Source organism: Juglans microcarpa x Juglans regia, chromosome 5D (genome assembly GCF_004785595.1).
Source record: "Juglans microcarpa x Juglans regia isolate MS1-56 chromosome 5D, Jm3101_v1.0, whole genome shotgun sequence".
In the NCBI taxonomy this organism is placed as follows: Eukaryota; Viridiplantae; Streptophyta; class Magnoliopsida; order Fagales; family Juglandaceae; genus Juglans; species Juglans microcarpa x Juglans regia.
Window position 1 is genome coordinate 7435035 of NC_054602.1, and position 15000 is coordinate 7450034.

Genomic DNA, 15000 nt, shown 5'->3' on the forward strand with positions numbered 1-15000 from the left:
TGAGAGATGTTGGAGTTCATCCTCATAAGTTTAGAAAGTGATACCAATAAAGACAATAATTGAGGAAGAAATCGAGATAGGTGTTACAAGGAAAAAAATTGACGAAAAGCCTCGAGAAAATGGAAATAACATTCAAGACTCAAAATTAAAGAGAAAAAGTAAAATCATTATTGTTAAAAGATTTATGACTTGTTTGAAAAATGAGATAATATCTAATTATTTCATTTTAAAATTTTTAATAATTAATTTTATTTTCAAATATCACTAAAATATAAATAATTTTTTATTTTTTTATTTAATTATTATCTTATTATTATAATTTTTTCAACTTTTTAAACAAAATATAAAAAAATAATACAATTTTTTTTAATTTTTAAAACAAAATTAATATTTTAATTTTATAATAATTTTACCTGCCTCTTTTTTCAAACTTAATAAAATATATTTTTATTCAATTTTTATTTTAATTTCCACGTAAGAGTATTATGTCTCTAGTTTCAATGAGTTAGGTATATCAAACTTTTCTTACGTTACGAAATCCATTAGCCCATGCTGCAGTACAGACATCTTCGGGTGTGGGAGATGAACCGTGACATGGGCGACGAACCGGATCGCCACGTCAGCTGTGTGGTGTGCGACCCGCGGACCGAGGTCGGATAGATAATTGTCGACTTTCAGAACCTTATTTTGTCTGAATCTTGACGTCATCTTATCTAAATTTACTTCCAAACAATGAATATCACGTGGCGTACTACGGTACTGTTGCACCCTTCCCGTCCCGTCCCTTCTCTTCCTCGAACTTATGTTCCATACGGTTACTTCTCTACATTGCAGTCAAAAGAATGAAGAAATACTGTCCTGATATAATCTACCCACCTAAGATTAAGGGAAAATAATAAATACATAATAATCTTCGTAATATTTTATACAATTATATTTTAAATTAAAAAATATTTTATAAAAATAACATCAAATTATAAAAATACTCTTATAAAGTTTTTTTGTCGGAGAGATTATCAAATATACAGGTGGTGGCCGAATTTCTTCTTATCTCTTATTGTATTTATTTTATGTATTCATTTTTTTATTCATTTTTATTTTTTAAATTATAAAATTTAAAAGTAAGTTAATTTATATTAAAAATAAGTTATATTATAAGAAAAAATTTTTACATTTTTATTTATTTCAATTTAATTTTTATTTATTTAATTTAATATTTTTTACAGTATTTTCAAATCGATCATTTTTTATATAGCGAAATGGTCGCTTCCATTGTTTATAGTCGAAAAGAATATTAACAAGAGGTTTTTCAAACCAGAATATCTCTTTATCCTTTTTATCTTGAAATATTATGATTATAAAAATATTGCAAAAAATATTTAGTAGTTATCATTATTCTTAATTAAAACAGAGAACATGACCAACTGACTACACAATTTTTTTAGTATAATTAATAATTAAGACTGTATTTAGATGTTGAGTTAAATTAATTTCTTTATAAATAATAGTGAGTTAGGATAATATAATAGGTTTGTAGAGTCTACTTAAGATGAGTTAAAATGTATCGAATATTAAGATGAATTTATATGTATTTATGAAAAATTAAAAAATATTATGAATTCTACGTGTAAAGAATTATTAAATTAAATAAGATTATGGATTTCATATATAAAAAATTTTAATTAAAAATAAATTTAATAATTTAAGAATTGAATATTTAATTGTTAGATTTAATTTAAAATTAAATTGAATTGAGTTAAATTCAAGTGAATTGAACAACTAAACAGACTTAAAAGAGCACTAATTTAAGATTTGGAAAAAAAAATTAGAAAAAAAAGGAGGAAGAAAAAGCACATATATCGACCGTGAAGTCTGGTAAGACGTGCCTATTTACTATTGGCCCTCGAACAGGCACGGGATACACCCACCACCGTAGAGAAACAACACCCTCTCGACTACATTGCCTTTTGTTTTTATTTTGCAGTGTATCTGCCGCTGTGAAGCTTCGCGGTCACGCCCTCTGACAGCTTAACGACGCGCTCATAAATCCAAACCGCAATCCCGATTTTCTTTCTTTCTTCCTTCAATTCCTCAAAATTAGGATATCTAATCAACCATCGGACCCTTAAAAACCTGCAGTCTTTTCTTTTAAAAGAAAATCCATACCCTACAAAAAACCCATACTTTTGATCCAATTAATTTTAGGGATTTGACACGGAATGGCCGTGCTGTTGGAGGAAATCGTGCACTCGGTCGAGCTTTGGCTGAAGCATCTCAGGAAGAAGCCCCAACCGTACGTGGACCCGAATCTCGACCCGGTTTTGTTGGTGCCCGGCGTCGCCGGTTCGATTCTTAAGGCCGTTAGTAACGATAACGGTAAGGAGGAGCGGGTTTGGATTCGGATTTTTGGCGCGGACTACAAGTGCCGGACCAAGCTTTGGTCTCGCTTCGACCCCTCTACAGGTGATTTGTTTTCGTTTTCTTAGTTTTTAGTTTGATTTTTTTTTTTGCTTCGCTAAGTTTTTGACTTCCTTGACCCGTGTTTGGTTTCTGTGGAGGTGGACGAAGGAAAGGATCTTTAGAGTTTAGTATTTGGCTCTTGGGGAATCGGGTGAAAATGAGAGAGAATTAAATGCGGATCTTCTTGTTTCTTTGCCCTCTGAGGAAATAGAGGGGAAATTGATTTAATTTGATTGAAACCAAAGAAAATACGTAATAGTATTAAGCCAACATCTCCTAACATGAAAATAGACCTTAAAAATTAGAGTCAATAGTAGCTGAAGTAGACATGGGTGACAATTAGGTCCTATAACAAAACTAGATAGTTTCTAATTGCATTCATTTGTTTATCTTTGGGTCCTTTTGAGTAGGTCTGAAGGTTTGTTATCCTGTTCGCTTAGTAGTGTTCCAATTGATTGATTATATAGCTAAAAACCCTTGGTTCCAGATTATGATCTTTTAGTATTGCTTTTAGCCCGTTCTACTTCCTAGCTTGTATTTAGTGTTTTCTCTTTATACTTTACTTGGGCTATGCCTATTTACTTGTCAATAAAATTTTCTTTTTACTTATAAAAACAAATGATCTTTTAGTATTAGAAGAAGGCTCATCTTATTGTACGATAATCCAAGGAGCAGCTCCATGAGTCCGCTTGGAACTAGTCTATTCCTGAGCCATTTGTTCTCCTCTCTTGGTATGGTAAAAAAATAAAAAACAATTTCAGGCCAACAAACTCCCTGAATTTATTTATTTATTTTTTTTAGTTGGCCTGAAATTTTGTTTTGTCCAATGTGCTGAATATTTGTGCTAGCTAAGAAATTTGGAAAACTTGCTTGCTCAAACCAGGTTAAATTGTTGCTTCCCTAATATGTGGTACACAGATCTGAACATGTTTAAACGAATAAATCATTTTAAGTAAAAACAGATAGGAAAAGCTTTGCTTCCTTAATGTGTGTATATATATATATATATCTATATATTATCATTTATGTCAACAATTGCTTTTTTAATAAGTAACTCAACAAACGCTTGTATGCAGCTGCATGCAAATATGCCTCACACTGTTGCAATTGCTTGTATGCTTTATATTTTTTAGGCTTTCTTTTTTAATGATCACACAATTTACAATTAGCAATTTCTGGTGTTCAATAACGATGTTTATCATGTGAAACAGGTACAACTATGTCTTTGGACCCAAAGTCAAGTGTTGTGGTTCCCGAGGACAGATTCGGACTATATGCAATTGATGTGTTGGACCCTGACATGGTGTGTTATATATATCGTTTACTTGTATTGCTTATTTAGGAACTGGCTTTACAGTTGAATAGCTTACTGCTTCTATAAATTTCATACTTTTTTCTTTTGGATATGTAATTGTCTATGCTCTATTCTTTAAAATTTTGTTTGAAGCCTTGAAGATAGCTGACAAATATTATTTTATTGCAAAAAAAAGGAAGGTTGAAAATGCTTTCCGTGAGTTGTAACTTAGCTTTCTATCAGATCTTTGCGTCTTAAGTAAAATGTTAAGTATAATGTTAACCTGAGTGTAGGTTCCTCCCTCATCAGCTTATCTATGGTTTGGTGTATAATTTATAACTTTTTTGGACTAAATATATTCCACAAGTTGGTTATGCTGAATTACATATGACTGCTAAGTGAAACCTTGCTAGAATGTTTTCGTTACCATTTTTTCTGCCAGTTAATTATGCTGTAGCTAAATAAAAAAGTGAACTACTGATGAATGTCTTCTAATGTTTTGCTTCATGCAGATCATTGGTCGTGATTGTGTTTATTATTTTCACGAGATGATTGTTGAGATGATCAAATGGGGTTTTCAAGAGGGACAAACACTTTTTGGATTTGGTTATGATTTCCGCCAAAGTAACAGGTACCTGCCAAATGGCACATTTATTTGAATGCTGCTATGTTTAAAAAGTTTGGAAGACAAGCCAGAAAATGTAGAAAAGGATCCAACATTATACTGTGTGCACCTATATGAGTTTGTTGCAAACATTGTACAACCTGAGTTCCATGCTTTGTGTTGTAGCTTTTAACATTATCAGGCACTCTTTGACAACAACTTGGGAGGTCAACCTGGCCTATGATACTTTTTTTTTTAGTAATCTCCATTTGGGGTGTTGGGGGTTGGGAGATTAACAAGGTGGTTGGTTCAGTTTGCTGTTTGCATACGCCTCTTCTCCTCAGCAGTCTCCATGGTTTTACCTATTGCAATGGAAAGAGATGTACCAAACTCTATATTCCTAGTTTTAAAAAAGAAAACTGTATATTCTTGGCTCTTGATGAATTTTCTAACATCATATACTTTGCGTCCACAGTCTCCAAGACTTGATTGTTTCCACTTGAGACTTATTCTTTATTCTTCTAAAGCTCCATTGTTTTAGGAAGTTGATTAGTTCAACCAGATAGTGTTCAACTTTGCTAGTCATAGAGGGAACAATAGATTTATCTCCTTCATCTCTAACTGATCCAGCAAAACTGAGTTTTTCAGTCATGCTGATTTGAAGGATTTCAAAGGATAAATTTTAGTTAATTTCATCTTCACTGATTTTCTGGAAACTATAAACAAAGAAATATAATTTTTTTTTTATAAGAAAAGCAAGTTTAAAAAAAAAAAAAAAGAAATATATTTTACTTCAAGTTTTTTTTTTTTATAAGTAAGAGGTAAATTTTATTGATATGAATGAAATAGGCAAAGCCCGTGTACACAGTAATTTTACTTCAAGTTAATACATGAAATCAGAAAATAACTTGTTGGGAGTACTGAGAACTTGAATTATGCAATCCCAAATTCATTAGCATTGCACAAAACTATTATTTATCACCTTAGTATAATTTACCATAGACTTAGTACTGTCTTTAAGTCTTAACTCGTACTTAATATGGCTCGTCAGAATGTGATAAAGTTGGAAACTTGTGCTTTGCTCTTCCTTTTTTTTTTTAAAAAAAAACAATCCTTAAATATTTGATCCATTCTTTCCTCCTTGGCATGGTATAAGTGCTCTATAGAAACATATTTGTTAAAGGCTAGATATGGTTGTAATGACATAAGGAAAACTCAAGCAACAATTGGGCCCATACTCAAAAAAGACTGTCAATGTTACAATTGGAGCCTATTGTAGGATTGTCACTTTTATTTCTCTTTGTGATGCTAAATTCTCAGTTTTTAGGCCCTGAAGAACATATTCCTTGATCTCATGGAAATTTCTATGATTCTTGCTGGTAAAAACTCAATTCTCATAGTTACAGGTTGCTTGTGGTTGGATTTCATGGTTGCATATACATTCTATTCTCCATTTTTTCGTCTTGGTTTTGTGTGGATTTCCAGTCTTTGGAGATGACTGATGGGGATTTCAGTGTTACATATCACTGAAAAAAGTAAGGTGTAGCTTGAACAATCTCGTTGGACTGTGTGAGTGTGGGGTGGTTATTGACATCCATCAAAGCTGTGTTTCAAGCCAAGGGTTGCTGGATTTTTAGCCAAATCCCAAGTATGCGGGATGTATAAAGAGGGATAAAAGTTTATCGATAAAAACATTAGGCATAGCCCAAGTACACAGAATGTATACAAAGGAAATACCTAATTGGAAAATAGAAGCAAATACAAGGAAATCATGAAATTTAGGGGATGTTTGGAAACAATTTCTATCTCATCCCATCTCATTTCCTTCCCAAAATCATTCAGACACAAACACTTTCAAACTAATCATTATAACTTTCCCAAACTTTCAAACAAAAAAAAAAAACAATTCAATTTTTTCAAATCCCAAAACAAAAATTTTAACTTTATAATATTTTTTATTCAACTTTTTCTCTCTTCTTTCCCAAAACCCAATAAATACTTAACTCAAACTATCTCATTACTATTCACAACATCTTACTACTATTCACAAAACTCATCTCATCTCATTCCTCAAGCATCTCTTTAGTCTGATGAATTCTATAGCAATTACCCAAAATAGGTATTGAAGAAAATTATAAATTCATTTATTGTATGCTTGTGCTCTTCAAAGTTTTATCATTAATAGGAACTTCCGATTTGTGTGATCATACGTATTTTTTAAGTCTAACTTGCAAAGAACGCCCAATTCCCTTGATCTTACTTCTTGTTCAACCACACATTAGCAAGGAGGGTTGAGTCTTAAATTTGCCATCCACTGATGAGATATTGTGGAATATAAGCCATTTTGTTTGATGTGCTGCTCATGGAGGGGAAAAAGTGGCTGGATTTTTTAGGATACTGTTTTCCTAGGCTTAGTTTCCAGGATTTCTTGATCTCTTTTCCTTTTATGCTTAGGTGTGTTTGATGGTATTTGTTGTATACTTTGATGCTGCCTTTGTTTCTTCTTGTTGTTCATTAAGACAAATTCTCTCTTAAAAAAAATTGCTGATACTCGCTTGAACAAATTTTGGAATGGTACTTTCTCTATGTAATCTTGATATGGAGTTATCTTTTATGTTAATTTAGGCATGCAAGTATATACCAGCTTCTTCCTTCAATTTGTTTATTTATTTTCTTTAATCCCTTTACTTTTGGATGTCAAGAGTTATTTATAAAAAAAAAAAAAGAAGATGGACCGCATGAGTTATTTTGGCAGATGGCATAATCACATAATTTTTAAGTAGCACATTCTTTTGTAAATCAAAGAACACAAATATTTCAATTGAGGTGGACTTGAAAATTAATTTTCTTAATCAGGAAATCTCTTTCTAGAGTAATCCATATATCAGCCCTTGATTGGGTGTGGCTTTTGAATGAAGATATTTTTCTGTTCTCGTAGGTTAATGTTATCAACCTCTTTATGCTTTGTTTATCTCTTAGGTTGCCTAAAACATTGGAGCGGTTAGCTGCAAAACTAGAGTTAGTATACAATGCTTCTGGAGGGAAAAAGATAACCATCATAAGTCATTCCATGGGGGGTCTTCTGGTGAAATGTTTCATGTGCCTGCATAGTGATGTAAGAACCCACATTTCTTATTTCTTGACTTTTTCTATTTGAAAAGTCTCATCTCTCTCTTTCCATGGCTCGTGGTTGTCTTTCTTGGCTGGTGCTTCATTTTTGCTGCAAGGTAAATCCTACAGCTTTATGCATGTTGTTTTGCAGATTTTTGAGAAATATGTGAAGAATTGGATTTCAATTGCTGCACCGTTTCAGGGTAAGTGATCCTATGTAATTTGAACAACAGAGCTTAATAATAGCTACTATGTGACTGCAACTTCTAGCTTTCTGATACATATAGAAATAAGGAATTTTGCTTTGTGTGTATCTTCTCTTTATGGGAATGACGTTGCTTTTCCCTCCACAATTTCTTGCTCCAAATATGTGAGTACTCTGAAATAGAAAAATAAAATGACTTACTTCAGAAGGATATATTATGCTGTATGCTGTATGCTGTAAGAGTTGTGCTACTTTTCTTGCTTATGGTATATTCCAAGAAAATGTCTTGGAACCTGTTAATTCATTCCTAATTTATATATACTGGGATCAAACTATTCTTAAAATTGTTGTACATACTGATAGTTGCCATATGCCTATCAGCTGAATTGCTCTGTTGAACTTCTTGGCAATTAATCATGACATATAGCTTGGTTTATACTTTAAAATCGTCTATCCATTTCAGTCTAGTTTGAACTTTAAAAAAATTTGTTCTATTTCCATTTAACGCATTGCTTTAATTTTCATGCTCTACATCTTAGCTGGTTTGAAAAGGATTACCCAAAAGTTTTTTTTGATAAGTAATAAGAAAAATTTATTGACAAGTAAATAGGCATAGTCCCAAGTACACAAGAAGTATACAAGAGAAAACACCAAAATACAAGCTAGGAACTAGAATAGGCTAAAAGCAAATCATGAAGATTATCTCCATTTCAATACAAGAGCCTTTGCTCAAATACACAAGGCACAAAAGAAAAACTCTCTAAGTTCTCCCCTTGAGCATTCTCTATCTTCAAGCACTGCCCATTTCTTTCCAACCATAAACACCACATCAAACATAAAGGGATCATCCTCCATATGGCAACAATACAGTGACTCCCCTTAAAACCTTGTTAACAAGCTGAGATATCCACCACTTGCTTATGCATCACCCAAGCAATACCTGTCCGACCAAAAATCTCATCCCAAAAAGTCTTAGCCACCTCACAATGAATAAATAAATGGTCAACAGATTCACCATATTTCTTACACATGAAGCACCAATCCACAACAAATAATCCACGCTTTCTCAAATTATCCGTGGTCAAAATTTGATCGTGTTTTTTATCTGAAAGTTTTTAAGTTATTGAGGCAGTGTGTCAAATTGTTGTGCAGGTGCACCTGGATATGTCATATCTACCTTTTTGAATGGAATGTCATTTGTTGAAGGGTGGGAACAGAATTTTTTTATATCAAAATGGAGCATGCACCAGCTGGTATGAGTCCATTTCTGTTGGCGGTTTGAGTTACATTTCTCTTGGGGCTTCCCCTCATTGCACTATTTTTTTTAATATTGAGATACCTGTCACTTTTATGTTGTGTTTCATTTGAGCAGATGACAATTATATCCTTTCAGTTTGCTGATTCTTGGATGTGAGTTGCACTGTTTTTATAGATGACTGTTTTATTAATATGTTGCAATTTTTTCAGCTGATCGAATGTCCATCAATTTATGAATTGATGAGTTGTCCAAGTTTTGATTGGCAACAAATTCCTCTCTTAGAGATCTGGAGAGAGAGGCTAGACAGTGAGGGGAACTCTCATATTATCCTAGAGTCTTACCCTCCAGCAGAAAATATAGAAATTTTTAAGGAAGCTCTTTCAAGTAACACGGTAAGCTACGATATCTGGTTGGGTCAAGTGCAGATCACTGAAGTTTGGGATAGCTTTAAGATTCTTTTACTCTCTCTGGGTCTTAGTAAATGTGAAATTCTCTCCCCATGTTTGGATTTTTGAATATTTACAATCTTTTTTATTCACTTTTTTAGTTGTCGTGTCCTATAGGATTTTTCTTTTTTCATAAGATGTGACAAAAGCTTAATGATGGCTGTCAACTTATGATAGAGGTGGTTTTTTAAGGACATACATGATTTTTAAAGCGGTAACTAATGAAACGTTACTAGATAGCACTAAGTGGCTTGATAAGGATATATATAGCTGATTTCCATTGATCGAGATGAAGGCATAGTTGAGTTGATTTGAGAATATCTAGTTGTCACATTTCAAACGCTAATTTCCTATTATGCCAAATTTTTTGATAAGCAATTGCCTATTATATGAATTGTTATGAAATGATTGATTTTGGAGAATATGCTTCCAGTAAGGGAAGTATGTGGGTAAAGTTTACAGCATTTTCATTTCACTCGTTTTGGCGTTTTGGGGAATTTCAGTTTGCTTACGTTTGGTTCAATGCACTTTCTTGTTCATGTTTTTTTACAAGTCTGTCTTTGTATTTTCTGCTCCAAGTTGTTCCAGGTTGAGAGGGAGTATAAGATTTTTTTTTTTTTTTTTTTTTTGAACTGAGCTTATAAGATAAGCTTCAGCTTTGAGGGGGAGTATTACGGAAGGTATTAACTATTAAAAAAAAAGTATTACGGAAATTATTAATAAGAAGAATATATTTCTATGCAATAGAATGTTGAGAGGAAGGAAGAATTACCTTCATCCTCTCATTTTCTGTCAAAATCCAATTCCTTACATCTGCTGATGATCATTTAAACGCAAGTTCAGGGTTTTCTCGTGATCAAGATTTGAACTTGGAACTTTGGTTCCACTGTGTTCTTTATTTTCTTATTCATTGGATTGTTGTTTGGGTCATTCTCCATGGAAAAGAGAAAAATAGAAGAGTTTTCTATTATCCATAAGGTTACATATGTCCTAACCATGCATATTGATGATTTTATTTCCTGTTGTTCTTATGTGGTGCTATGTGAACACTAGATGAAGAGAGCAGTAGTGGCTTACTTGACTTCATCTGTATTTAATTCCAGGTCAATTACGATGGCGAAATTATTCCCCTACCATTCAACTTGGAGATCTTGAAATGGGCTAGTGAAACACACGAGGTTTTATCTAGTGCTAAAGTGCCTTCTAGAGTTAAATTCTACAATATATATGGGACCAATCTTGAGACACCCCATAGTGTCTGGTAATATTCATTGACTTTTAGATGAAGAGTTACTGGTTAAACTTTTTTCCATTCAAAAAATACAGCTTTTGTTTGGTTTATTGTGGAATAGAAGATTATAACAATTATATTTTACTTATAAAAAAAATGAAGATTATAACAACTAATATATTAGTTATGTTTGTTGCTGGTGAGTTGGATTCATTTTACCTCTAAAGTTAATTTACTCTGCAGTTATGGAAGTGAGGAAACTCCAGTTTCAGATTTACTACAACTACCATTTTTCGAGGTCAGTATCTGCTATGGACTGTTCTCAATTTGATGTCAGTGTACCTCCTGGTTCCCAAAGTTTAACCAACTGTTTTGTGGTTCACCCATTTTTATGTAGATCCAATATTAAATTACTTAATATGATCTCATGTTTATTTTTCTAGAAGTTGCCATGTTTAAGAAAACTGACTTTTATTTGCATATTTTCAGCCTAAATACATATGCGTTGATGGTGATGGAACAGTTCCGACAGAGTCAGCTAAGGTATGCCCGAGTTTCTGTTGTATATGTTATGAGTCAGTGCTACAGAAGAAGATATATATTAGTTTAGTAGCTGGGCTCATGATAAATTTCTCAGGCAGGATGCTTTTAGCAACATTCATGTTGTCTGCAGATTGAAGAAATTATCTTTTGGACATTGTTATATGCAAAAGAGGAATACCAAAACTTAAAGCTGCTTGCTGGATAACTACTTGGATTCACATTTTCTGCTATTTTATAACGCAATTTGGCCAAATATTATTTAGCTTTTGATAAATCCGTTGAATGATAAACTGTGCAGAAGATAAACAAGAAAACTTTCAAGAATTTGATGGTTGTTATTATCTTTGGAATCCTTTAACAACAATGAAAAAGGAAAACTTGAGCTGCTCATCTAACGACTAACTATACTTCAATGAAAAGGAGAAAATGGACCCGCCATTTTTTAGCTATTGCATAGACATGTTGATCCATGCAGCTATACTGTCAGTCTTGGCTTTCTACTGATCTAATTTAGATTGGTCATTGTGATTTATTGACTAGCAATATATGTTAAGCTGCTTTTCCTTTTTGTTACCCTTCCAGGCCGATGGGCTCAATGCAGAAGCAAGGGTTGGAGTCCCTGGTGAGCATCGAGGAATTCTCTGTGACCATCATGTATTTCGTATTCTCAAGCACTGGCTGAAGGCAGATTCGGACCCTTACTACAACCCTCTAAATGATTATGTGATTTTGCCCACTGCATTTGAAATGGAAAAGCACAGGGAGAAAGGCTTCCAAGTAACATCGCTTAAAGAAGAATGGGAAATCATCTCAGAAGATGACCAAGACAGTGTTGCTGATACAAAGCCTTCGGTGAGCTCCATATCGGTTTCTCACGTTGGAGACGATCAATCTTCATGGGCTGAGGCTCATGCTACTGTCATAATTCACCCTCAAAATGAGGGCAAGCAGCATGTTGAGCTGAATGCCATAAGTGTGTCAGTTGATTCCTAAATCAGTTCCTATCAAACTGTTTTATTGAATGGATGGAAAAGGATAGAAAGTCTCCTGTACCATCTGTGTGGTTAAGATCTTGTAAAATCAAGACTGAACTTACGAGATACATATGATATGTAAATGTTTCTGTACAGAGTAATTGTAAAAAAAAAAAAAAAAAAAAAAAAGGAAGAAGAAGAAGAAGAAAAACTAGCATTCATTGAATTTGCTTATTGGTTTCTGGTACTTGTTGGACTGTATAAATGCTGAACTGGAGCAATTGCCAAAAAAAAGAAAAAAGAAAGAAAAAGAAAAGGATATCTAGTATTCATTGAACTTGCTTATTGGTACCTGGTACTTGTTGAACTGTAAATATGGTGAACGGTGTGATCTTTGGGTTGATTTTTAGGTGTGAACCAGGAAGGTGGTTTGCACGAATAAAAACACTTGCTGAATTCAATGTGGTTTGCTGAATAAAAACACTGACAGTTGCATTGAGATCTAAATGCACTTGCTATGGCCTTTGTCAAAGATTAAAAGTGGGTTTTATGCACCGAATAGAGTTGAGTTGTTGACATGTTGGCTGAATCTCTCTTGCAGTTATAGAAAATCGTTTTCCTAGCTTTTTACATTTTCTATGCTTGGATGGCTGCACCTGCATGCCATCGCTTTCAATTTCCAAGTTTTTATACTTCAAAAACTTCTCTTTTTTCTTCTTCTTGTTAGTTGGGTATTTCCTCCTCTCTGTGCTCTTTATAAAATGCATTGATTTCTATCATATTTCTACCTTTGTTGATCCGAGAGGAGAAATTTGTGTACTTTTGGTACTTGCGTTTGGAAGCTTATAAAAAAATCCAGAGCCATATAGAGATATGCTTTTGGTTTATCTTAAATATTTTCGTGGACTCTCCCTCCTTCCCCCTCGTCTTTATTCCAAACAGGGTAGTCGAAGTTTAAAGGCACCTTCAAGGCGAAGGGTCCATGAAATGCTCAATTGGCCACACAACTTTATAAATGAAATTTACGACAAGTCTTAGAAAAGAAAAATATATATAGCCATGATCTCCATAATCCGAACACAATATCCTCCATAACGTAACCTATTTACTGTCCTTGTAAAGTGAAAAAAAAAAAAATTAAAGAACAGACCAAAAATCTCGTCAAATACAATGAAAATAGACTGAAAATACAGTCATTTTGAAAGAGAGAGAAGCATGTCGGTAAAGAATATAAAATTCTTAAAAGCAGATATCCAAGAGGCAGCAGCAACATATGGCAGCACAACTGCAACAGGGAAAAAATATATATATGATAAACAAACCATTCATTAAAATATAGGCTAATGAAGATTGATCTTTAAGATAAAAAAGAAGTAGGCGAAAAAAGAGAGGCTGATCAAAAGGCTTACCATCCCTTCCAAAACCCACCCCTGTGCTTAGTTTTTGGATGAGGGGCTGGTTGTTGGGGTAACCAGGACCACTTTTCATGGGGTAACCTACTGGTGGTGGTGCAACAAAAGGACCTTGCGAGTAGCCGGCTTGGACGGGTGGCGGATAGGATAGATGTGCAGCAACAGGAGGTGGAGGAGGAGGATAAACTTGACCTGGTGGAACATATGCACCGGGTGGAGGAGGATATGATGTGGGTGGCGGCGGATATACCACTACAAAATCAAACCATCAACTTAATTGTTCAGAGTTTTGATATACAAAACCCAAAGCATCTTAATTAAGAAGTATTTAAGACAAGTTGTATGATGCAGGGAAAAAAAGGGCAGCTGATCTTAAATGTTTATGCTTCATAACTAATCATCAGGGCACTGTTTTCTTCTTTTTTCATGCAGCTTTCATCTTCATTCTTTAAATTGCTTTTGTAGATCACGTTTTTTGGAAAATGGTCTTGGACATATCGTGTGTGTGTGTGCGTATTGCCAAATAATTTGGATACAAATTTACCTGGAGCCTGAGGATAGTTGTATTGGCTCATGTCCGAATTAAACGAGATATTTCTCAAGTAAAATGAATATTGCTGATGCTGAGAATCTATTCCAGAGAGAATGGGAGTACTAAGGTCAAAGAAATGAATGTAAGGGCTTGTGAAGCTTATTGTATTTATAACTCTCCACAGCAAAATATCATCATGCAGAGCAGTTAATATGAATGCTTAGAAATTAGTGTTTCTTGTTGAAAGCTCAGACGCGCAACGGAGAAGACCGGCCGTCTATGGAGACTAAACACCCGTAGTTGGAATTGTGACGAGTAATGGTTGATGCATTCCTTGTAAATTCTAGTTCAATTTCAAACTTCTGGACTCTGGAAAGAAGGGAGATGTTTCCTGGATTGGATATGGAAGTCTTACTTTTCTAGATGATCTGCTGGATTAGTTTAATAATTTTTGCGTCGACACATGATTGTTATACTTCTTGTTGGATAGATTTGTGCAGATAAATTGAATTGCTCGATCATTGTTTTTATATATAGAGAGTAATGTTATACACAACACTCTTATTCTATTTTGATCATACTAAGTAGTATGTGGCACATTTATCACCATTAGATGATAAAGATATATGTAATAAATGATTATTTAATGATGATAAATATGTCACATCTTACTTAGTGAGATGAAAGTAAAATGATGATGGTAGTATGATGTATAGAAATTTCTATATATATATGACTAGGTAGTTTCGAGTTTAATCTAGGTGTACACATAACCATATGTTTTTTTTTAACAAAATCTCTATGTATAGTCATTTTTGCGTACTCCTTGCTCACTCCACTAATGTGATTGGTTGCATTATTATTTTAATATAAAATAACTATTTTGACCAATCAAATCAGTGGAGTGCATAAAGATTATGCAAAAGTGAC

At 33.6% G+C, this 15000-nt stretch overlaps 2 protein-coding genes across 2 annotated transcripts; one reads left to right on the forward strand and one right to left on the reverse strand.

Annotated features, from left to right (window-relative positions):
- The first annotated feature begins 1957 nt into the window (after window positions 1–1957).
- On the forward strand, window positions 1958–12463 carry LOC121264339 (lecithin-cholesterol acyltransferase-like 4). Its single transcript, XM_041167470.1, has 11 exons — window positions 1958–2463; window positions 3672–3763; window positions 4267–4385; window positions 7338–7473; window positions 7621–7672; window positions 8827–8927; window positions 9142–9324; window positions 10482–10639; window positions 10853–10907; window positions 11099–11152; window positions 11735–12463. The coding sequence occupies exons 1-11, from the start codon at window positions 2220–2222 to the stop codon at window positions 12143–12145; spliced, it is 1605 nt and encodes a 534-aa protein (XP_041023404.1). The 5' UTR covers window positions 1958–2219; the 3' UTR covers window positions 12146–12463.
- Window positions 12464–13160: 697 nt separating this feature from the next.
- On the reverse strand, window positions 13161–14412 carry LOC121264344 (leucine-rich repeat extensin-like protein 6). Its single transcript, XM_041167476.1, has 3 exons — window positions 14083–14412; window positions 13536–13790; window positions 13161–13411 (listed from the first exon to the last, which is right to left on the reverse strand). The coding sequence occupies exons 1-3, from the start codon at window positions 14111–14113 to the stop codon at window positions 13320–13322; spliced, it is 378 nt and encodes a 125-aa protein (XP_041023410.1). The 5' UTR covers window positions 14114–14412; the 3' UTR covers window positions 13161–13319.
- Window positions 14413–15000: the final 588 nt, after the last annotated feature.

Coding starts and splice junctions, on each gene's coding strand:
- LOC121264339 (XM_041167470.1), top strand. CDS start 2,220: ATGGCCGTGCTGTTGGAGGAAATCGTGCACTCGGTCGAGCTTTGGCTG. Junction 2,464..3,671: donor TCGCTTCGACCCCTCTACAG/GTGATTTGTTTT, acceptor CATGTGAAACAG/GTACAACTATGTCTTTGGAC. Junction 7,474..7,620: donor TCATGTGCCTGCATAGTGAT/GTAAGAACCCAC, acceptor GTTGTTTTGCAG/ATTTTTGAGAAATATGTGAA.
- LOC121264344 (XM_041167476.1), bottom strand. CDS start 14,113: ATGAGCCAATACAACTATCCTCAGGCTCCAG. Junction 13,791..14,082: donor CAACTATCCTCAGGCTCCAG/GTAAATTTGTAT, acceptor TTGATTTTGTAG/TGGTATATCCGCCGCCACCC. Junction 13,412..13,535: donor GGTGGGTTTTGGAAGGGATG/GTAAGCCTTTTG, acceptor TCCCTGTTGCAG/TTGTGCTGCCATATGTTGCT.